The sequence below is a fragment of the Lichenostomus cassidix genome, chromosome 1 (assembly GCF_008360975.1).
Source record: "Lichenostomus cassidix isolate B80296 chromosome 1, HeHo_3.0, whole genome shotgun sequence".
Classification (NCBI taxonomy): domain Eukaryota; kingdom Metazoa; phylum Chordata; class Aves; order Passeriformes; family Meliphagidae; genus Lichenostomus; species Lichenostomus cassidix.
The window spans coordinates 89,543,231-89,567,088 of NC_139479.1; the positions used below are offsets into that span (position 1 = coordinate 89,543,231).

Here is a 23,858-nt window from a genome sequence, read left to right on the forward strand (position 1 = left end):
CATCATCATTCTGGTTCACAAATGCTGTATCTCTTGTTTCAGGCTTTCTTCTGCATGTTTTAATAAATGGATTGCCAGTTTTAGACTAGGTTTTTCCACTGTGTTAATGCTGGAAGCCAGTGAGCCAGGGTCAGAGTAACTGAAAGACACCAGAAAGCACAGCCCTCCAGAGGCCTGTATGCTCATCCATTCTCCCCTGCCTTCTTGTTAGTTCCAATATCTGATATTTTAATCAATACCCCACAGAGCCTGAATGCCTTTCTTGCTGGGACTGTAGCAAACACTTGCACCAGTGCCTTACACAAGGCCTGACAGACCATCTGCTAACCTGTTGAAGTGAAAGTCCCAGCTGTGTGTTTTACTTTAACACATTATTTTATGTCTGACTCGGCTCTGAACATCTCTTGGTGTTCTTGCAGGCTGAAAGAAGGGTATAAAATTGCAGGTTGATTCCTATGACAAATTCTTGATCCTCACATTTTTTTTTCTCTTGCTCCTAGCACGTTCCCTTACAAGGTATGCTGTGAGGCACACACTCACCCTTTGGCAGACTGGATAGAATGAACTTGCTGGTTTCAAAGTGGGCTGAAAAGAGCTTTATCTAACTTGAATTCATTTTAAGCGATCACCACTAAAAATCCCAAACCAGTAACATGCTTGGTCCTTTGCACTTTCAAGCAGCTTCAGGGGTCAAGACAAAAAAGCATAGATAAGGTATTTTACCTTCACCTAGAATCTGAGCCAACATATATGTGATCTCTGTTTGCTATAGGTGGTTTTAACAAATCAAAATAAAGCACAGCAGAGTAATAATGACTAGCGCAAAAACTATTCTAAGATTAAGTGATGGAGTTTGGTTGCACAAAAAAGAAGTTTTATTAATGGATAGTTTTCTTGATGAAAACTAAGCCCTGTTATTTTTGCAGGACAGCTCAACATCTCTCCTGGATTGGATTGCTCTACCCAAAAGCTGAATATGCACCAGACCATATGTGAGCTTATCTTCAACTCGTGCCAGTTTTGCAGGTCTTCCAGAGCCACAGAATGAAGCCGGCATTCCTATGGTGCACACAACAGGTGGAGAGAACTTCCACTGAATTTGAGACACTTAAAACCAGACAAGAACATGGAGCTACTAGTCTGCAAGGATCCCTTCACTGGCAGCAGAGAGAAAGATGCTGCATTACAGTTCTGTTCTGCCTCAAGCGTCAATGTCTGGTCTGTAAACCTAAAGACAAGCCTAAAATTAGGAAACATTAATACCTTGTCTAGTGTCAGTGCCCATGCTTGGGAAGACTCTCTCTTTCCCTCTCTCCCATTAATTGAGTTGTATTACTGGAACATTTTCTGATGTTCTCCAAATACTTTTTTTTTTTACCAAAACTATTTTGATGCTAATTTTGGCTTCTTTCCAAAGTCTTCAAAAGAGTATAAGAGTTATCTGCATCAGTTTCCTGAGCTGCATTTTACTTTTATTTTACTAGAATTAACTAATGAATAGTACCACTCTACATTTCATATTTTGCAGCACAGGCAGATGAAAGGTTCTACAGTTTCAGACTGTGTCATCAGAAAGAAAATAACGATATACCAGCCTTTCAGGTTTTCTCTGAGGATGAGAATTTAGAAGTCTGAACTCACAGACTCTTTCTAGGTTTGTCACCAAGTTATTTCTAATTAGGAACACATCATACACGTAGCCATACAACTTAGTTATATTTATATATACTTTCACAAGACCTCACTGTAACATTTTCAATTACTGCTGTCACAGAAGAACATTGACTGACATAATTATTAGTTCTTTTTAATAAATTAATTTTACTGCCAAGAGTGCCAGCGTATTTTACCATACATGAAAATGCAGCTTAGTGCAAGCATACTATCTGATACAGCATACAAGGCAGCAAACTCATTTGCAGAAAAACAATATATTGCATTTCTTCTGAGAAGAAAGGGCATATGGAGATTGTGTCAGGTGCTTATGTACAGAAGAAATAAAGTTGCAAATCTACTTTAACAATGTTAACTTTCTGATTTTTTTAATATCAGTTTTTCATTCTTCTTAAACCCAAGACAAGAAACTGTTCAGATATTTCATGTTCATCACTGCAGTAACTTCTAGAGTCTAATGTCAATGAATTTTTTACTCTGCTTTGCATCCTGAATAAATTTTTTAATGTATACATTTTTGAAAAATCTAACAAACACTATTCTGAGTACATCTTTATTCTGATATTAAACTTTTTTACAGAGCGAGCTTCCATAAAAAAATTATGTTCCCACATAGATAAGGATCTTCACTTATTTGCACAATCCAAGATCCTATCACTTTTGTACCGGCTTTTAACAAAAAGCTCCAACTTGCTTAAATATTTCCAAAATAATTTTGCCTCACTCACAACAACCTGGGGAATGAAGCAATTTGTTCTGGTTCCATTTGAACACACAGGAATGTTTTGCCTTAGAGCTATGACAAAGTAAGGTGAACAGAGAATAAAAACAAAAGCAAAACCTCAAACCACATAACCTTGTTCTACTGGAACCTGCTGCACTAAGAAGAGAAGAGCTTTTAACAGGAAGCAGACACAAAAGCAATCATTATCACTGCAATCCCATACTGGAATACTCTCAATTCTCCTTGGGCAGAAGACGAAGAACAGCACTACAAAATTAGTGGCATCCTCTTCTGTGTGCTCCAAGGACTCCCTTTTCAGCTCGTTCATCATGTAAAAGTCACAGCAATCTTTTTTATCTGATGCCTGTCCAAAGGGATGCACAGAAACACGTGACAGGGGTTAAAGATGCAAGGGAAATCTCTTTCACAACGATGTATTCAGTACTTATAAAGAGTTTACTTCAGGGCCAAGGAAAGCCAGACAAAAGATTCCAGTGGAAGCAAGAAGAAACATTTCGATTTTTGACAAAAGCTGTCAGCCAGAGATCAAGGTACTTTATTAAAATCCATGCAAGTCTTCTTAAGAGACGAAACACTGCCTTTCAAATTCATAAACAAACCCAGATCTGATTTAACCCTAACCTAACAAAATCATATTGCTCTGGATTAAAAAAAATTCTGAAAAAAAGATGCTGACAATGGGCAAGGGATCGGGAGCTGTCTTTGGAAGGGAAAGGAGGAACTCTGAAGTTCCAGATCACTTTTTTGATTGCACACCCCATCAGTAAAAAAATTTTTGAGTAAACTATAAGAATGTTTACTTGTAAATTATATATGTAGTACTGTAATAATATGCTAAGTATTATAAAACATATACAAAAATAGAAATAGGAATGAGATAAAGATGAAAACCTGATTTAGAAGATTTTTATTGATGTTACAGAAAATATTTTTCTTACTATTCCTTCCACCTCAATGGATTGTTTTGCATGCATCCCACTTTGGAGACTGCTGCAGATGGCCTTTTCTCCTCCTCCCTACTTCTAGGGACATTATCTGATCTCTTGCAGCTCAGTGAGGAACAGCCTTTACCTTGAGTTGATGCAGAGAAAAATAACAACTACGATGGCAGTGAGGCCAGTGACTGGAATTCAGGACTGGGGAAGGGTGGAACAGCTGAGACTCAGCCCATTTTGTTAGGGATTATTCTCCATTAAACATTCAGGAAAACTGGATACTGGTGGAGGCTAAAGTATGGAAGAGAATTTACTCATAAGGAGGGAAGTGAGCAGGAGTATGAATTACTAGAGAAAAAAAAAGTGAGCCAAATTTTAAGTGTTAGAGAAGCTACAGTGTAATGAGAAAAATGGGAAGCAACCTGTTTTGGTTGGGGAAGAGAGGATCTTCAACTGTTCTGGATGTTATCAGCAAACTAAAGAAACATAGTCAAGATAAATTAATCACAAAATGATTGCACACCTAGTGGAGACCACCACTTCTAGAAAAACTCATGGCTTACTGTTAGCCTTAGAGGGCATTTCAAGAGTCTATCCCGGTTCACTTCAATTTCTTACTTTCTACTGAAGATTTTGAAAGTAGAATCTTATGTGCATATGCAATGTACTAATGAGACAAAATTGGAAAAGGTGGCAAATCCTTGGCAGAAGACACTACTGGAATGAAAAACTGTCTTTATGAACTATAGAAATTGTCATCAGTCAAAAAGACGATGTTTATTAAAGTCCAAAGCATCCATTTATTTTTCCATTATTTTTTCCATTATTCACCCATACCTACACTTTGCTTTCTATACTGCCTACAGATGATGGCTGTGAGCCTTATAAAGGCACCTTTGGATTAGCAAAATAGGTATAAAAACAATATCCCCTATCACCATTCAGACTCTGCAATATTGGGGCACCTACAAAGAACGATGCAGATGATCCAAGTTAGTGCCTATGCTTGCAACTGTATCACTAGGGATATCCTCAAACAAGGTAACCTTTGACTAAGAGATCAATAACCTGAAAATGCATATCACAAAATATATTAAAGGATTTTGCATCACAGCTGACAGCAGATCTTTAATGAAGAGTCATCACAAATTGAGAAATCAATGTTTTGACATCATGCAATTGTATAGCATACGTGTAAGCAAACACTGCCATTACATTAAAGAAAGTGATTTTATATAGCCTTTATAAAAAATCAGGAAATACATATTAATTTTTTTTTGTTGCATGAATTCTGAGGCAGGCAGTGATCTGAGAAGAAAACAACAACTACACAAATTAATTCTCAGATTTTCAAACCCGATTTCCTGTCTTTCAGCATTCAGTAGCTTACAGGGTCTTAATGCTCTTTGCAAACTGATTATAAACAAACATAAGGACATTAATTGCAAATCTCTGAGCCCTCACGGGGAGTTTCAAAGAGCAGGCCCGCTGTGCTGTTTACTTGCAGTTGCTTTCCCTCTCCTTAAGCACGCACTCATGCTTGGTGCCACAAATGCTTCCATCGGAGCAAGTGGAACTGGCACAACTTCAAGGCAAATTGTCACCTTGCTGTTAGAAATGCACCAGAGTTGATAGAAGTGAGCTAATAAATTAAAATTCAAATAAAAAGGGGTTAAGAGAAGCAAGGTCTTATTCCTTTCCTTTACAGGTGGAAGAGCAGCAGTGCTCCAATGAACTTGAGTCTGAGATATAACTCATCACCTGTACTCTGAAGAGGGAGAAGCAGGGTATAAATGATTCATTTTTGCCGAAGGTAACAAAGTCTCTTTCAATCCAAGAGAGCAGTGAAAGACAGAAGAACCTCAAAAATTTGTAAACATTTGTTTATTATTTTGCCACCTAGTTAAATATAAAGATAAAATTTCAGAACAGTGCTGAAGACCAGCAGAGACTCATAGGTATTTCTGAGGCATTGGTCCTACTCACATGGGATACAGAGGCTCAGAGTTGCACAGAATTCAAGTCCTGAAAAAAAAATTTGGTAGAAAAAGTTCTCCTTCAAAAACTGTCAGTCTAACCAGGCAAATCAAGCAAGTGTGGCAAAAAAATGTTATACATTTCCCATTTTGAAGATGGAGAGCCTAAGTAAAATGTCATAAAGCCATGTAAGGATGCGATAGAAGGGGGATCTCTGGAGCTCATGCCCAATTTAAGCTGTGGTATCAAAACAACAGTCACCCAAGGAACATTTAGGAGGAGCTAAAAGCTGTATGCTGATGAGCACAAGTCCAAACTCAGGCTCAGTCACATCTTCTCTGGTTCCACAAGTGTAGCTGTTTGTCCCTGCACTGGACTGTAACCACTGCAGTCCTGAGAACACACAAGGCAGCAGATCCTCAATACTCCAATTCCTGAATGCATTCTACAGATTCAGATGACGATCAGGACCACATTTTGGAAGCAAATACTACACTACTGAGAAGCACCACAGCCTTCATGGCCTGAAAGCAGCAAGTTCCTGTCAGCTTTACAAGTTACTGCTTTTGTGGGTCATTAACTTCCAGCTCCAGGCAGATTAAGATGAATCACCAAAGCATTTACCAGTGGGGAAAGACCCTTGGCTGAGAGGGAGGACCACCGGCAGGACTGAGGAACTCAATCCTTAGCAAAAACAATCCTGTCTAGACAGACGATGTTCAGTTATCACATAAAAATATTTGGGTGATAGTAAGCAGCTCTACTGTCTTGAAAACACACAGATTTCCATGAGTTAAATACTTTAAAATGCAAAAGAGGATCAAGTCAAGCACAGAACCAGCCCAAAGTTTCAGCTGCTAGAACATCACATCCAGCAGGTGAGAATTACTGCCTCTTCCTTCATCAGCTTCTCTGAAATTTTTAAGGTTTTTACACCAGTATTTTTACAGAGACATACATACCAGCCAATTTAATTACAGCTCATATGAAAAGAATGTTGGGTTTTGTTTGTTATTAAAATTGATGAGGTCTGTTCCCAACAACAGTATTCATGTGAACTTGTTCACAAAGCAGGGAGAACCACTGAGACTGCCCTCTCTCCATTTCAGCTTGAGTGAAGATTCACAAATCACGTAATCCTTTGTCTTTTATGGTCAGGTTACATCCTTGTCCTACCCTCACTGCTTTTTAGGCTTCAGGGTAGATAAGCAAACCCCTTTTCAATCAGTTTCAGCAGCTCAGTGCAATTATTATGGAAATTAAAAAGGTATCTCTTCTTTCAACTCCACTGAATTATACTCAGAAGTTGCTAATCTCTTTGCAACTTAAAACTGCAGTATTCAAGTATTCCCATAATCATGGACATTAGGAGTTTATATACTCCAGTCATGCAGTAAAACTGCTAAATGCATTTATCTAGTCATCAACAGGATTGTTTTCAGAGCAGTACAGTTTAACCCTTTTTCCCAGCCTGAAGTCAGTAAAGTGGATCATACTGTTTCAGACTAACAGCAAAGACAGTCCAGAAAAGACAACCTGCCTTAGCTCCACCTGTAAGCACAACCAAAGAACCTGATTATTATTATTAGCCACTTGTGTTAACTTATGTTAAGTCCCCAAGAAGAAAACAGGAAAGTAAGCATAAAACTATTAAACAGTTCAAGAGGAAGAAAAATTTTGACTAAGAGAGAAAATTCTTCCATGATGCAATTTTAGACTGGCATTTTCAGAAGAGTTTTGTATTACTGTGCTTTCTCCTGTTCTGCCAAAGCAGCTGCCTGTTTCCTTCTGACACCCGGATTTCTTTTAATCATTGAAGACAGGATGCTGTGTTCTGATGAAATGCCCTTCCTGGCCATCCCTGGTGGAGGGAATTAAAAGCCTTGCCAAACCTTTTGAAGTGTAAATCTTCACCAAGTAGCTTTCATGCCTTTTGCTATTGTGTCTCTCAGAAGAGCACAGGTTAGGTGGAACACTGAACAGTGGACTGTTTACTTATTTTCTAAAATGCATCTTGTCTAGCACTTGAGATCCTGTAATCTCTGCACTTCCACTCTCCTCTCTGCATCCCCAAATCTCACATTTTTCAAACAAAAAACACCTTGATAACTCTAGGTTGCAAAAAAGCTTGTTCCTCAATCAGCAGAATCACTTACCTGCACATGGGTAGACAGATTTTTCTTTCTTCAAGATCCATGCCTGACCTGCAATGTGACATATCTATACAGGATGGACACATTTGAGCCTCCAACTCGTACTCTGACAGCATTTTGGGAGAAAACACACCCAACTGTATCACTCTGATCTTAAACTGAAAGCCAAAAAGACACCAGTTTTTTTTTTGGCCGAGGATCAAGTACAGCTATACAAAGAGAGTCCAGGGGCCCAGTCAGCAGTTTAAAACACATTTCTCTGGAGCACTGTACAGGATACAAGTTAATAAGCTCTGCCAGGGGGCCACAGCAGGTTATCAGTGGAGAATGAGGCATGCAAGGTGCTCTAAGGGCAAAGCAGTGCTGTAACTCAGCTGTGAAATAGCAACCTGATCACAGACTGCAACGTGTATGTGGAACTGCCCACATGTATTTATTTCTTGGCCATAGTTCAGGCAGTAAACTCGAGAAAATTCAAAAGGTATCAACCAAATCTACTTCTGCATTTTGCAACAATGTTAACCTACATTTCATGCTAGTTTCCCCTTCATGATGAGCTGATTGTGCATTTAGAAAAGGGAAACAATTTAGCCTTTAATGTTAAAAAAAAAAAAAAAAAAAAAAAAGGCAGCACCTTAAGAACAACTTTTTATTATCTAGAGGAATACCACGCTGCTCATTGATCTCAGCATGCAGATCATTTTTAGCTCAACTAAATTAAAATTACTGGAACACAATTTTTAAGCAAAGACATTTCTCTTGAAAAGGTAAATTAAACATTAAAAAAATGGACTGCATGAGACACACATCAAATTATTGATCATTCAATCATTCAGAAGCATCAGATGATTTAGTACGTATTCACTATAAAACTGGAAGAGAGGAATCCTTTCCTCTTCTCAGTAAGCTATTTCTGCTCCAGCTCATATGCACAACCTCAGCAGCTCTGAGCTGACAGAGTTTTTTGGTCCTACTGTGGATAAATTAAGCCAGACACTAAGCAGAGCAAAACACAACTGGACAGAGGGACTATCCAAAGGAAGGCCAGTGGAACCAAAGATAGGTATTTTTTCTTTCAGTCAGGAAGACTACACCAAAATACCAACTGAGCCAACGTACTATACCCTTGAATTGCATCCAATAGCAGAGAGACTGCAATACAAGTTACAGGATTCTCCATGAGCTTTTGATCTGACTTACAGATGTCCATGCCTAAAAGAACAACACCCTTTGCAGATGGTATTACCAAGGATGCAGTTTCAAAAGAACAAGAAGTTACTAGAATAAAAGAAAGGAAGGCTGCAGTTCAGCTTTCATCACTGTAAGTGGCTTAGCAATATTCACAGATTTTACAGAGATCTTCTTGCTGCTATCTATTTCAATTTGCAAAGCTAAGAGAAGTTAAAGTGATAACCTTTACTTGAAGAGCAATTACTTCTTGCACTTCAAATAATAAAATGCCCTTTATAGATTACAAAAAAAAGACATCAAAACTGTAAATCAGGGCATGAGTTTATCAGATAGCTTTTTTTTAATCTAAGAGACACAGCATTCCAGCCAGAGGCTAGTATGGAATACAGGGAAGAGACCAGCCAGAATTTTACAGGCAGCAGATTATCCTCTGGCCTGATGTTCTGCATAGCACAGGTTCTAACCCTTCCTTCACCTATTTCTCCATCAAGCTGAGAGATCCATGGTTAGACTAGCAGATTATGTTCCACACAGGGTGCCCAACCCACAGGGAAGAGTTCAAGTTACAGATGTAACCTTTAAGTCACTCTACAGAGTATTCTTACTTTGAGGAAAACATGCATTAATTCTGATATGTTTTTCTCAGTTTTCCTTTCCCTGTGGCTCTAAGCCTTATCAAGCTGAAACAGAGTGAAGCTGACAGGAATACTCTTGGAGATTTTGCCAGGAATTTGAATAGAAATAGAAAAACTAAGCAGAGCATGGACAGTTTCCTTCTGCTGGTGTTTGCCAAAAGCTCTCAGTGGCAGCACAGACAAACAAAATGTGCTTGTAGAGTCAAGGAAAATCACACTGATGGATTTTCATGCACTTGGAAAGCTAACAATGATAACAAAACCCCACAACTTCACAGAACATGAAGTTGTTCAAAGCAGAACTGCTCTGAATCCTTTATTTTTCAAGGGAAGTTTTGGTATGCCTGTTTGCCTTAAGACTTGCTAAGTCCTCATTTTGGCTGGTTAAAAGCTGTAAATTGTAGTAGTAGCATCATATAGCACATACATGGCAGACAAAGCTATCCAGAATGTCTGAAAATCATTGAATTCAAAGGACAAGAAACAACAGCATAAAGATCAAATAGGACTAACTACATTGTGTGAATATATAGACTAAATGGCTCCATGTGATTTATTTTTTTTTCTAATGGCTGGAAGGGATAGAATACAAAAAGAGATGTACTAGACATGGACACAAGAGCTCCCCAAGAAAGGGTAAGGCAAAAAGCATGGAAAAGGGGAAGCATAACAAAAAATTAACAAAATAGATAGGACAGGCTCAAAAGTAATTTGAATCAGATGAGGAAGTTTTGAAGCTAACGTAGAACTTGCCTGAGGAAGTGGGAATTCAAAAAGAGATGAGAAGACAGATGTGTTCTGAGTAGCTCACTGGGGATGAAGTGAGGAGCTGAGCACTCAGGAGAAAAGACAGTAGCTCTAGAAGTCAACACACAAGCAAGACCAAAGCAAAACAATGAAAGACATTTCTAATCTTGAAACAGGGCCCACACCATACAAGTGCTCAGATGCACACAGGCTGCCTGAATGTGATATTAGGTGCCTTGTGACAGGTACAGAAAACCAGTGTCTGAATGTGTTATGTGCAGTTCTATTAGGAAGTACACAAGGGACTGGTGAGAGGCTGACAGTAAAAAGAGTGGGTTAAAATGATATTCAAGGTGTTGTCTTTCCCTCTATAAAACTGATATTGTCACTTTCAATTTGTTCTTCCCAAATTAAATTTCTTATCAATACACAAAGTAAGAAAAACATCCAGATACACAGTATGTTACCATTACAGTGCACTTTCAGGAACAGCAAGACATATCCACAAAATCATTCACCAAACCAAAAACAAACTGTGGGAGGACGAAGAGTTGACAAGTAATTAACTGCTGTGATTTCCAAAAGCAAAAAAATACTTCAGTGATTACAACTGCAATTAAGAACATCCCAACAGGAATCATCTTTCCGATTCACATTACTCACTTGTCTTCCATCCTTTTATTTCCACTACTATTCACACCTTATCTAACTGAATATTATGGTGAGGTAACAATGTATAGATGCACATGAGAGATCAACTGTAATTACAGTGTACTGTTAACATAAATATTTTTCTTCACAGAAGCAGAAGAGAAAGAAACACAAGAAACACAAATGAGAGAAATACTGGGTTAAAATTACATTGCAAAGGTAGAAGAGAACAGTGGAAAAACTACTTCATCTAGCCATACACTTTCTAATATCAAATTCACTTGGTACAGTGGTATCTTGATACAGTTTGGTATTTAGAAAACCTAAGGAAATCCAAGGCTGAATACCAGTGTGATGCACTGCAGAATCTCATTCCTGCCACTCCTTCACTTACACCCCTCTCCCTATTGCAGTTTCTAGTCACATACTTTCTTTCAAATTGACCTTGAATTTGACAGTTAACTCCAACACTACACTAGATTTACAAATATGATTAGCGTACGAGAATAGGATACATTAGAGACCTTCTCCAGCCAGATCCAATTAATCACACCCCACAACACACATCCATGAACATAATTTCCAGTGTTGTGACATTCCATAGGTTAAGAAACCCAAGCCCATCTCTAGAGAGAAAAGACAGAGCCCTCTACCGGGTGAGAAACGCAGCTCCTCCCGTCCTTCCCCCGCACTCCACAGAACGCACGTGGGCGGATTTAATTCTCCAGAAATCCAATCCACAAGATGGTATCGAGTTGTTTGGATTGATATGTGATTCAAGGGATTGGCCTGCAGAACCCAAATTTCTGCAGTTTCTACATTTAAAAGCACAGAGAAGAAAATTATTCCCATAGGTTTAAGAGACTAATGTAACATCCTAACTCTAGGTGAAACACGAAAACCCAGTGTCCTCTTATGCCAGCGTCCACTGTCAGCCCAGGTCTGGCAGCAGACCAAGTTTAGCAGTGTTATTCACATCACATTTCTGACAGCTGGCTTTTCTTACTGCTCCTCAATTAAACTCTTTCCTTGTACACCCCCTGCCTCAAGAGACAGCCCTTATCTTGTTCAGAGGAATAGCTGCAGCTTTCCACCTGCATAAGGCTTCATCACAACAGCAGCAGCAAGCTATTGCTCACATGCAGAATCAGGAGTGATGGAATACCACAGTATGATCAGACAGCACAAGTGAAAGGCAAAGATCAAGTGCTTACACTAGGATCTTCCAGGATAATAGCAATCTTTTTCCTTTCTCAGTCATCCCATCTGAAACACAAGGCTAGAAGTAACACTTTTCATTCACACGGCATTAATATTTTCCCTCCTCTAGGTTACAAAACGCTTGCAAAAGTGACTGCTCAGCCTGTAACAACCCAGTTTGCACCAATTTGACAGGCAAACTGCAAATCGACAAATTTTTTAATCAGAAAGTTCTTCTAAGGTTTGCTACCAGTTTCCATTGCAAACTTTTGCACAATAAAATCACGCTGTGTTCAAGCTGTTTGCCCCTAATACCAGAGGTTACTGATACTGCTTCTTTGGAGGCAACAGTGAAAAACAGCACTGAGGAGAAAGTGTGACAGCTGGAGATCCGTTCAAGCTCCTCATGTAGAACAGATGGGGCTACAAGTCCTGACCTGGGCATGCCATGCTCGGAGTTAGCAGACACTCACTGGTGACACAACCAAGCAACTCCTTCAACACAGCATGCATTTCTCTCCACTTTTCGAAAGATCACTTTGTGAGTTGAAGTAGCAGAAAAACTCCAGTTTTTTGCATCATCTTGACTTTCACTGTCTCACATCCTGTCCTTGAACTTCCTTCAAGTACCAGATAAGAGATGTTCAACCTTTGACAGCATAGGAAGTCTTGGAGTTTTTTTGGGTTGAGATATTTAATGGCAGAAAAAGAGATGGAGAAAAAAAAATCTTATAATGCTTTTAAAAACAGAGAGAACACACTCTCAAAGTAACACTTATACTATTTCAAATCTACATTTAAAATTACCTTAGTGGCAAACATGCTGCTTTGTTCAAAGTATTTTTTCCAAGTTAACCAAACAGCAGTCAAAAGCACATTTGTACCTACATGCCCTGAAAACATACCCTTCTCATTATCTATTATTTTCCCTCCACAGACATGTCTACCCTTCAAAACCATCAATAATCCCATTTTCTGATGCAAAAATAAACACTTTAGTTTATTTCAACATTATTCAGAGATGGAGCAGAGCAGAGAGCCAAAAGAGAGCCACTTGACCTGTAAGAAACAAAGCTCTACTAAATCCAAGAGGTAGACACAGATGTTGAGGTAAAAATTAAAGAGCTCTACAAATCCAAATTATGGACAGGCTCTTCGCCAGCACTCTAAATTCACAAATTCCAGTATAATGACCATAATCATGGAGTGGTTCTGGAAACTTCTTCACTCTCGCAAATAAGGAAGTGTAAGAGCAACTCTTCCATTCTACAATTGCTCAGAGTTTGCATCTGAGTTGCAGATAGGAAAGAGGGAAGCAAAGCAGAAGAAAACACAGAACATCTAAATCTTATCCATCTCTGAATGACAAGGACAAAAGGCAGACAGTGAAAGAGGGTACCTTTTAACAACAGACTCTCAATTTAAGTGCAGCTTGGTCCAGACTGGTGCAGAGAATGCCTTCCATGTCCTACCTGCTCCATGGATTAACAGATTTTGCCCCTGCAGGCCTTTTAATTCACAAAGTTTTATCAACATAGCTGCAGTCTAAGAGCAGCTCAAGTCAACTGTGACTGAAGCTCTGTGGCTTTCAGCTACCCTTCAGCAGTTGCATTGCCACGAGTTTCCATGAGTGGGAGAGGTTTATCTTTAGCAGTGACAAGAGCTAAAGACATTCTTGGAAAAGGATGGCTATTCACTATCCAATAAACCTTGGTTTTTTCGGCATGCCTTGACCTCAGGAGCTTCCTCTGTGAAAGACCTAAAGGTCTCCCCGTTCTTTTCTAATACAGAATTCCAGAGCAGCAGGAAACACACAGACAACACAATCCACTGCAATATAAAGCAGCCATACAACAGTATCATTGTGCACTATCTAGATGAAGCTATCATTGACTTAAAAATAATACAAAGAGAAACAGAATATACATAAATTCTAGGCAGGTATGTTCTTACTGAAAGTAAATGGAGGTAAAGTGAAAATCTTGTTATTTGCACAAATACTGACAGAACTCAACTCCTGGGAATTGCTGAGAAAACAGAGCTCAGCCTTTTCCTCCATCAGAAAATAAAACACTCCATGTGCCAGTGATTGATTTCATACTGTGGACACAGCCAGTGCCTGTACTGCAGACAGACTCTTGGTTGACCTTATCAGTTCCTGGAGCACAGGCCTTGGTATCAAAGCCAAATCCCAGCATTATTATTTTCAGCACCTCCTTGACAGGCAGTTCTTTGCTCTCAGAACTCACAGCCCACACAGGCTGGGAGGCAATGGCATCAGGCCTTTACCAAGTGCTACAGGTCCCCTTGAGATCAGTGTCTCACACTCCCCACTGCATAGGTTCTCTACTCTCTCCTTACCAAAGTAAACTGCAAAAGCACAATTTCCCTTCAGTCCAACACACACAACTGCAGCCACCACTGATGATCATTAACCATAGTGAGCATGCAGAGTTTCTACACTCAGTGGTGAGCACAGAAATTCTGTGCTCCACAAGGAAACAATTTCTACTCAGTGAGCTGCACTGGATTTGATCAACAACCATTACTTGACTGAGTGGATACTACGTCTCTAGTGCTAAATAACATCTTCATGGTTGCTCAAGTAAAAGGAGTTTCACAGCTTTTTAATTCTGGAGGCAGAAAAAAGGGGAAATTATAGGTGGAACAGTTATTGGGTGTTGGCACTTTGCAGATTAGACATAGTAACCCTAGATTAAAAGCTTCAATGTTGCTAAACAGTCAAATTTACAGTTTCTCATTATGCTAACTGGCACAAAACATCATACTTCAATGTATCTGAGAGCTCTCCTGACTTTTCTCTTCTTTACTTTTCCAAAAAAGTAAGATGAGGACAGAGAATTCAAAAGGAAAAAATTAAAAAGTAAATTAACACCTAACCTCCCTGCCTTCCCCCCAAAATAATCCCAGATTAGACTAGCAAAACAGAATCTCATCAGGTGCAGGTGTTCTTCCTTTTATTCCCTGGCACAGCAGCACAAAGTAGACAATGACATCCAGGAAAGACACTCATTTCATATGCATGAGACAGATATGCACTTCCACTGAGACTTATCCATGAATAAGAAGCTTGTTTACTCCCAACCACAGACAAGTCTGTAATTAATTTCTTTTAGCTTTTGTGAGACTGCTTTACACTGGGAAACAGGGTTGTACAGCATAATGCACTAGGCTAGGAGAATATTAAACAGTAACAACTCACTCCTTGCATGACCAACTGAAGCCAGCTCTGCATATGCCCTCTGTGCAAACTACCTGTGAGCCTAACAATTTACAGGCAAGACTAGGTTATACTGAAAAGCTGTCAGCTTCCAACAAGGATACACTGGCTTATCCACCCTTGAATCTGACTTTGGTAAGACCCCCATTTCTCTACTGCTTGTCACTCAAAAGCATTTCACCAAGATAGCTATTTGTTTGTACAGTCTGTATACAATTACTTTTGTATCTTGCTCATTTACCACCTGCAGAAACAGAGTGCCCTCTAGCTCTGGCCAGACTCAAACAGAACTTTCCTAAGGCTCTGTCTCCTTAAAGTCCAGCACTTACAGCTTGAGCACTCTGTCACGTGTACCCTTACCTGTCCTGGGGTCAAACAGCTGGTTGGCCTCCAAATCTGTGAAAGTGCTGAAGCAAATGGGGCATTTGAAAGAGGCGCGGTTGGTGGAGTCTCTCTCGTCGGTCTCGATCCTGCGGCGCATGTGGTCCAGCTTGTACTTCACCACGTTGACCACCCCGCGGTAGTTGACAAAGTAATAGTTATGGCGTGTGGTTTTGCCATCGGGAGCTGTCTCGACCCTCATCCTGCACTTAATGAACTTGTCACCCTTGAGGGTGTTGAGGACAGCCCTCAGCTGCTTCCTGTCAAACTTCAGGAGCTCTAGCATGTCCTCCTCCTTCACGCAGGCGTTCCTGATGAGGATGTCCAGAGCCAAACCATGCTCAATGCCATAAAAGCCACGTACCACATATTTGGCAAGGCGTTTGAGAGCTGCTGGGACCTCAGTGACGACGTCTGGGTCAGTCATAGCAGGTTCAGATCTTGAGCTTCATGTATTCTGCAATGAAAAAAAGGAAGACGGAGTCTTAGCTAGTCTTCTAACTTCCAAAGTTTTTACTTATCTTACTCAGAGGTAAGAAAAGGATGGGGTGTTTTACATTTCCCTTTCCCAAGCCCTGTACTGTCTCCTTAGGTGTCAATAATGCTAATGCTACAGAAATAGAAATAGGAAGTGGTACCTCTCATTCAAAACAAAATGAAGTAAAGCTTTTAAAAAAGCACACGAAAAATTAATGCCAAAACATAGAGCAGATTTCATTTCTATTCAGTCACAGCCAACACAGCTAGAGTACGAAAGCTGCCTTGAAGCTGAGCTCCAGAAAACAGCTTTGGAATCAGCTGAGACTTGTAAATTCAGAAAATCAGAAAATGGCTACAGCAAGAAAGATCCTAAGCAGCCCAAGAGTGGAGTCTTACAGCCTCAGCTGACATTACTTGATCCCATTGCAAGCAACCCTGTCTGGTTTAACACCTCAACCATCCCTGGGCAGAGATGCAGCATGAGGCCAGCCTGCTCTACAGGCTGGTATGCACTCAAGCAAAAGCTCCCAGCTGCACCCTGAGAAGAGATACTTTCTGACAAACAGACCTCAGTCAACTATCTGCAGCATGAAAACCATTAGCACTGCCAACTCCTACACCACAAACTGCTTCAGCCTTGTTCTTGTATGAGCAAACAGGTCCTCAGAAAGGACTGAGCCTTCATTTAAAGTCCCCCATTTAGATCTTAAGAGCCCATGAATAATATAGCATAATAAATGAATCAAAAATCAAGACATACCAAACGCAAAGTGATGAACTGTTTAAAAAAGAAAATATTCCATGGAGCATCCTTTGAGTCTTTACCACCACTTACTAGGCTGGCTGTGACAAGGCAGTGATTTCTAAGCACTGTATTTTCTCCATAACATCAAATGGCACAAATGGTCATGACTATTAAAAGCTTCTGTGACATATATGGCAACATATATAGGATATCATGCAGGAATTCCTCACATTGTCACCCCTGCCAGATTTAGCCCATAGAAAACAGAAGTGATTCAAGGTAAGAACAAAATATTAGAGCTGCTTTTGAATTACCCATTCATAAGGTTGCACTTCCAGTTAATATCAAATAAGACTCTGAATTATTTATTTCAGTATGAGTTTTCTATGCTAGTTTAGGACAAGTAACCATTTCTTAAGCAAAGGTTTCCCTCAACTGAAGAAAAGCCCCACACTAATTTCTGTTTTTTCACTATTGCTAAGCAATTTTTACCTGTGAACTAATATAATAAATTGCAAAACTCTGACAATCTCAGAAACATCCATTATATGTTTCATACACTGTATATGTATCACACCCAGTATTCAAGCCTATCAAGCAAAGGAGAGCAGAAAGTGACAGCAGAAGAAAGGATGTGGATGAGTATCCTATTTTTTCCACAGGTATCATAAAGCCTGTGATAGGCCTTTTGACAAACACCATTACACAACTTTTCTACACTCCCCACACTAAGACATCTCCCTGAGATCACCAACTCTACATGTAACCAAGCAGCTGCTGACTCACTTCCATCAGCTAAGACTTCTCAAAAATCTGTGATTATGTATCACAGTAGCCTGCTTGGATTTTTTTTCTTATGAGAAACAGTGGCCTTTCAAAAAATGTAACATTACCCATTGAAGCTTTACTCCTCTTCCACCCCTACCCTCTTCTGCCACTGAGGAGGAGGAATATTCCTCTCAGAGGTTATGGTCAGGGCAACTGTAAAACAATTAGGCTGTGGAATGTGAAGCTTCACAGTAAGTAAATTAAGATCATCCTGTCTTTTCTGCCTATTGGATAAGAAAAACACCATCTTCATCCTTTCCTTTAAAACACTTCTTTGCTTAAGCTTTTCTTTTCCTCTAACTTAGAGCCAAATGGTATTCACAGTGCTCAAACTGAAATTAACTGAACAACGTTTGCTGACTGCTGGTATGCTGAGAATAGCTTAAAGAAAACAATGCCTGGATGTCTAGCTACAGCTTCCCTTTAAGGAAATTCAATTAAAATACGTCTATCACACCACGAATTAACCATTAAACAAGTACTTCTAGAGTCAGTCAGCTTTCTCCTGCATGCCAGATACACAGTGATTTATTTCAAACAAAGCAGAGCTTTATAGAGCTTTGCATTGAAGGTAAAAGTGTTAGCAATGAAGGATGCCCCATCAGCTGTTGGCAATGCAGTAATTTGGAACCTCTAAGTCAGACTGAATCTAAATACTGTCACAACATATTGTCCTTAAAGATCAACTTAATTTTGTTGGTATTTTTTCAGTCTTTCAGTCACTTAAAGATAAATCTTGGTTTTGACTGTATCTGTCAGAAACATACTGACACTATAAAACAATGTCAATGGAGAAGCTGGAGGGAAGCCTTTATTTATTCAAATTGATTAAATCTTATTCAGAGTTTAAGCACAGTAAAGAATGAATGTAAAGATCAATTTTAAATAAAACCTGGCACCCCAGGAGATTTAAAATGTCAAATTTTAAAAGTCAAAATCTTTTAAGTGATGATCTGAAGAGCAGATAACCTTCTCTCTTCAACAATCCACTTTCCCTAAAACTTCCTTGCACAAAAATTTGATCATGTAACTTGCATGGGGCACAGTGACCTTCACAACAATAGCTGAAATAAAAAAATAGGAGAAAAGTACTTTTAAATAAGCACATCAACACTCTCATCTGAGAGCTGATGGAAAGCACTTTCTCTGCATTGATAAGACAGCTGCAGATTTCCACAGACACTTTCAAAACAGGTTTAAAGTACAATTTCCTGAATAAAGCACTCAAGCAGCTTAAATGGACACCTACAAAGGACCAATAAATAAAACCAACTCTAAGAGTTTTCAGCAACAGTCTAAGATTTAATAATATTTCTTAGTGTCAATCACTAGAAAATAGTCTTTTTCATCTAGTGGGACTAGGAGTTTTAACACAATTTCTTCTCCTCTGCTGGAGATTTTGAGTGAAGTCCAAATCTTTTATGTCCTCAGGTAACAGAAGGCATCTTGACTGTGATACTGGTTTTTTTCCATGCGTGGATATTTGGAAATACAAGCATTCTGAAAACACCAGAAACCATTTTTTCCTATTATCCTCCACTTCAAAAAGTGAACTAATGCAGGTTAAATTCTAAATCCTGCAGAAGACAGCCTTGGAGTGAAACAAACAACTGACTAGTTTTCATCTTTGAGGAGGAAAAAAAAAGTAAGTGCATCCTACTGCCAGAACTCACCAGGCCAAGCTGATGTCTGGTCCACAAAGAATCCAAGGCTTTTAATCCCTAAAGTGGAAATTCTTACCATCCTTCACCAGGCAAAAAAGACACTGATGCAGTTCACAAAATTCAAAACCAGGGGACTTTACCACTGCATCCTTCAGCAATGATTTCACCTTCCTCTGAAGCAGTAAGTCAAGCCTGAATTAATTACATGGACAAAGAAATATGATAACACCTTTTAACAAGGTTTTAATGGATGTGCATCTGTTTCATAATAATGTCTGAACTGACCTTAATAATTTATGAATATCAAGGAACGTTTTCAGGGAAAAAAAAAAGATGCCAAGATACTTGGCTATGCCAGGATGCACCTACAGCATCAGTAATAAGGCACACGGGACAGGATTATATTCAGAAACAGCCAAAAGAAAAACTTCCAAATTTAAACATGGACTTTATGAAAAGAGACAGTTGTTGGGAAATCGTTCTGGGCAATTACATTAATACAATTCAGTATTATGGGTACAGGAGGAAAGCAGACCTGTCTGTGTTAACACAGTAGGACAGCAAACCTAAATACACATCTGTTGGGTTTTTTAAATTGCTGCAATTGAAGGAATTAATATTGATGTGTCTATAAAAGGCAACGCTGGAAAAAGAGAATTGCAGTTACACAGCACAATTAGAGCTGTTGGGTGAAGAAAATCAGGGTATGTTCTGCAAGATTGTGCTTCAGGTTGAGTAAAATGGAGGAGGCCTTCAGCATAAGCAGAAAGGAAGTCAGGGGGAGAACAAGTGACAGCAAAAAACCCATTCAGTGTGATGAAACCAAAGACCACAGGAAAACCAGAAATTCAACAGAGCAAACATCTCCACCAGTCAAGACTTTTCTGGTGCAGTGTCCAAGCAACTGAACTCTTCTCCACATACAAAAATTTCAAGAGTTCTTCTGTGAACTCAAACAGGAATTGTGCTAATGATGTTAGATCTGATTTTCTTCCTGCTTTTCCTGACTAAAACTGAGACAAAAAGTGCTAGAAAGTTGATACCTGGAAGCCACAATGTAGATGAAACTAGTACTACCTGCATCAGCCAGCGAATTAGTATGAATTTTTACCCAATACTGCAAATGTAGATCATCCTGTTTCAACATAAAACTTGGAGACTTACATTAATTTTGCCCAGAAAATGTAATGGCCTCACTATTCATATATTTGAAGCTAACATTTTAAAAGCAGGATCTTGAAAAAGGAAGCAGACTGCTCTTCAGACTTATATGGATATACAAACCCTTTAAAACACCCCAGATCTCTTTTGGAGGAAAACTTGGGAGTTGCAGCTTTGGCTGTGAACCTGAGCTATCAGACACACTATTAACACTTGAACAGGGGCTTCTTATTTCTTCCCACACCTTATTTATATGGTTAGTGCTCTTTTTTACTAAATCTTTGAAACCAGCTTTTGCTGATTTGTTTGGAAAACGCTTCCGCAAGATTTTGACGCAAGATTTTTAAGAAAGGAAAAAAAAATTACTTGCTCACACCACTGATAAGGTTTCTTCAGGTAAAATCAAAATCAGATAATAATAAGAGAATCCCCTCACCTGTAAACATGGCAGGTACAACAGGCTTCCTGCAGCCTGGTTATGGGCTGCTGCCATATCCTGCTCCAGCAGTCACTTGCAAACACCAGATCCCAGTTTTGTAGTCTCTCACTCTAACCAGATTTAAAATTCTGCCTTTCAGAAGATGATGAAGTTAAGCTAAGAGATTTTGAATCTTCCTGAGAACAGGGAGGGAAGGCATAAATTTCAGAACCACAGTGGGAAAACATGCCATCAAGATTTTAAATGTCTATAAAATGGAACCTCAGACACTACTCATTCTTTCCAGAAAATGGTACAGAATCTGACACTTTCAAGTCTTGCTTTTCTCTGTAGTGAGTCCAGAATTGCCTTTATCCCACATCAGTTGAAAAGCCAAAGTCTTCTGGCATTTTACCAAAAGCTTACTGAGTTTCATTCCCGGGAGAGTCCAAGAACACTGCTGCTCAGCCTTCCTCCTGCACTACATCTTGATGAGAAATTGTGTCTTTTCATTACAAGACCTGCCTTGAAGTATTAGGGCAGAAAAGAACAATCTGCTTTCACTGAAATCCCATCTTCTTGTTGGCTTTCCACAAATGGAAACCAGGAGGCCACAGATATCAAAGGGTTTTCTTCACTTAGCATGAAAAGTTGTGCTGCAGCTGCACACAGAAATGCTGAGAGGCCTGGCTGAAACCAGGGCATTTCCCCCTAATTTCACAAAGGAAAATACATGGAGCCAGATGTGATAAGGCCACAGGGTCTGATCAGACAAGGCAGGAACTGAACAATGCAGGCTCAGGATGTAATTCTTAATCACTTTCATAATCTTAATCCAGCATAAACAATAGCAAGGTGTCAGGAAATTAAAGGACCACCTGTGTGCATGTATACAAATGGATGAAGCTTCCCATTGCATCTTAAGTCAAATTATAACTTCCCTCCCAAAAAAAAGTCTTTATTTTCCTTCCTTGCCTTTAGCCACAAGCCCCTCCCTTCTGTGCTAATTCTGACAGTTCACTATTCACATAGCAATGTGAATCAAGTTGATAAAAAGTGAAAACCTAACATGCCAAAGTAAAAAGGTGGCATATTTCAGAGAGGGCAAAGGGGAAGATTTAAGAATTGAATCATTTATGTTACCAGAGTAGAGGCAACACAAAACAGAGAAAAGAATGCATGGCTAAGAATATAGATGAGTGAGCTTTCCCCACATGGTGGCAAAATTGACTCAACCGTAACATGAAGCCACTAGAAGATTTTAACTATGGACACCAGAATGTCTTACAATTTACACTCTAATCTGAATATATCAGCAGAATATGTGTTATTTTTGAGACGTGTAAGCATTGGCCCTCACATAATGTAGTTGTAAGGTTTTGGGGGTTTGTTTGAAGGGAAGAAAGTAAGATCGTTTCTCTCATGTATCAAGCCTAGGAAGTCACAATTACACTGAAGCACAGTGGGTTTAATCCCAGCATTCCTTTCTAAGTTTCTGACAAGAAAAAAGCAGTAATAACTTTTCACATTATAGATTCAATAAGACTTGGAACACTACACTTGTCATCATGACGTGAGTAGTAGTGCCTTTTGGAAATTCCAAAAAGACAACAAAAAATTATGGAAGTATTGGGTTCAGTACAGTTTTAGTGTATCAGAGTAGAAGCAAGTGTGTATATACTGTGGATATAAGCAATAAAGAAACAAAGAAACTAGGTAACAAGACACCAGGTTAGCTTTAATGAACACAGTTTCTTAAGAAGAATCCCCTAAAGCATCCTTTGAGAAGGTGACCTGTACCTCACAGGAAGTGGAAAGCAGGAATGCAATTCCCACCAGCTCCCATCATGCCTCCTTCCTGCCAGCAAGACATGTGCTGCTCTCCCAAGCACATGGCTCTGCCCTCACTCATGCCAGCTCTGGCACTTTGTGCACCAAACTGATCACTTAAAGGCAGAAAAATACTTCTTTTTTCATTCACTGTGTTTCAACAGTTCAATGAGCTGGTGGAGAAATCTGACAAGCAACAGAACCAGCAGGTATGAGAGGATACCACTGCACTGGAAAAGATGAAAGAACTGCACCTTTTGTGGATGAAAAATATTAAGCCACCTGTACTTCATGAAAGTGGCACCTTAACTGTGCACAGCAGCCTTTTTCGAATGCTGACCTTCCTTGTTCATTCTGAGCTGCCTGGAATGGCACAAGCCTGACAGCCAGACCCATTTAACAGCAGCTTGGTGCCACCATGGGATGTGATGTTCTGCTGCTTCTCAGGGAACCAGCACGCTCCTGAGGCCAAAAGAAAAGGAATACACAAAAACCAACCAACAAAAAAAAAAAAAAGGAAGAAAAAACACCCAGACACCCCACCTTGCTGACCTGGAAAACTGCATGGTTATACCGCTGGCTGGCTCAAACCTGGCAAACACGAATGAGCTTGGTTTGCCAGTCAGCTACTCCTCAGATGCCCACAATGGTGCATTTCCCTGCCAATTCCCACCTGCACAGAGCTCCTGGGCTATGAGAGCAGCCGAAGCTTTAAGGCCAGTCAGAGTGGGGAACCCTCATGCCATCTGCACAGCTTCCCCTTCCCTACCCACTCTCGTGTGCTCAGCTTCAAACATCACACTGTGGAGGTTCCTGTAAGACAAGAGGCGGTCGGCAGCACCTCATTAAAAAATAAAAACAAAAAAAAAGACGAAACAAGACAAAGAAGCCTCAACCAGCACCGCAGGAGGAACGGCAGGCGGTGGGAAGGAGCCGAGGCGAGCGCGGGGCCCGGCCGGGCACAGCGTGCGGGCAGCACGGGCCGCGCTCTGCGGCACCCAAGCCGGGCCGGGGGCCTCGGCGGGCGGCGGGCACCCCGCGCTCCCGGGCGGCACTGACCTGGCGCCGCTCGCAGCTCTCCCGGCCCCGGGCGGCGCTCCGAGGCTCCGCCACCGCCTCACCGCCTCAGCGCCTCACCGCCCCACCGCCTCACCGCCGCGCCGCTGCCCTCACCGCGCCGCAGCGCCTGCGCCGCTCCGCCC

The 23,858-nt window shown here is 40.2% G+C and overlaps 1 protein-coding gene across 5 annotated transcripts in view; it reads right to left on the reverse strand.

Annotated features, from left to right (window-relative positions):
* GTF2E1 (general transcription factor IIE subunit 1) overlaps positions 1 to 23,853 on the reverse strand; it is a 48,960-nt gene extending 25,107 nt beyond the window's left edge. The window contains exons 1-3 of one of the 5 annotated variants that reach the window (XM_085070193.1): positions 23,794 to 23,853; positions 23,716 to 23,760; positions 15,510 to 15,987 (exon numbers count right to left, since the gene is read on the reverse strand). In XM_085070193.1, the coding sequence (XP_084926319.1) occupies positions 15,510 to 15,957 (448 nt within the window). In that variant the 5' untranslated portion in view covers positions 15,958 to 15,987; positions 23,716 to 23,760; positions 23,794 to 23,853. The other 4 variants (XM_085070200.1, XM_085070184.1, XM_085070219.1 and 1 more) reach the window with 4 other exon arrangements.
* Positions 23,854 to 23,858: the final 5 nt, after the last annotated feature.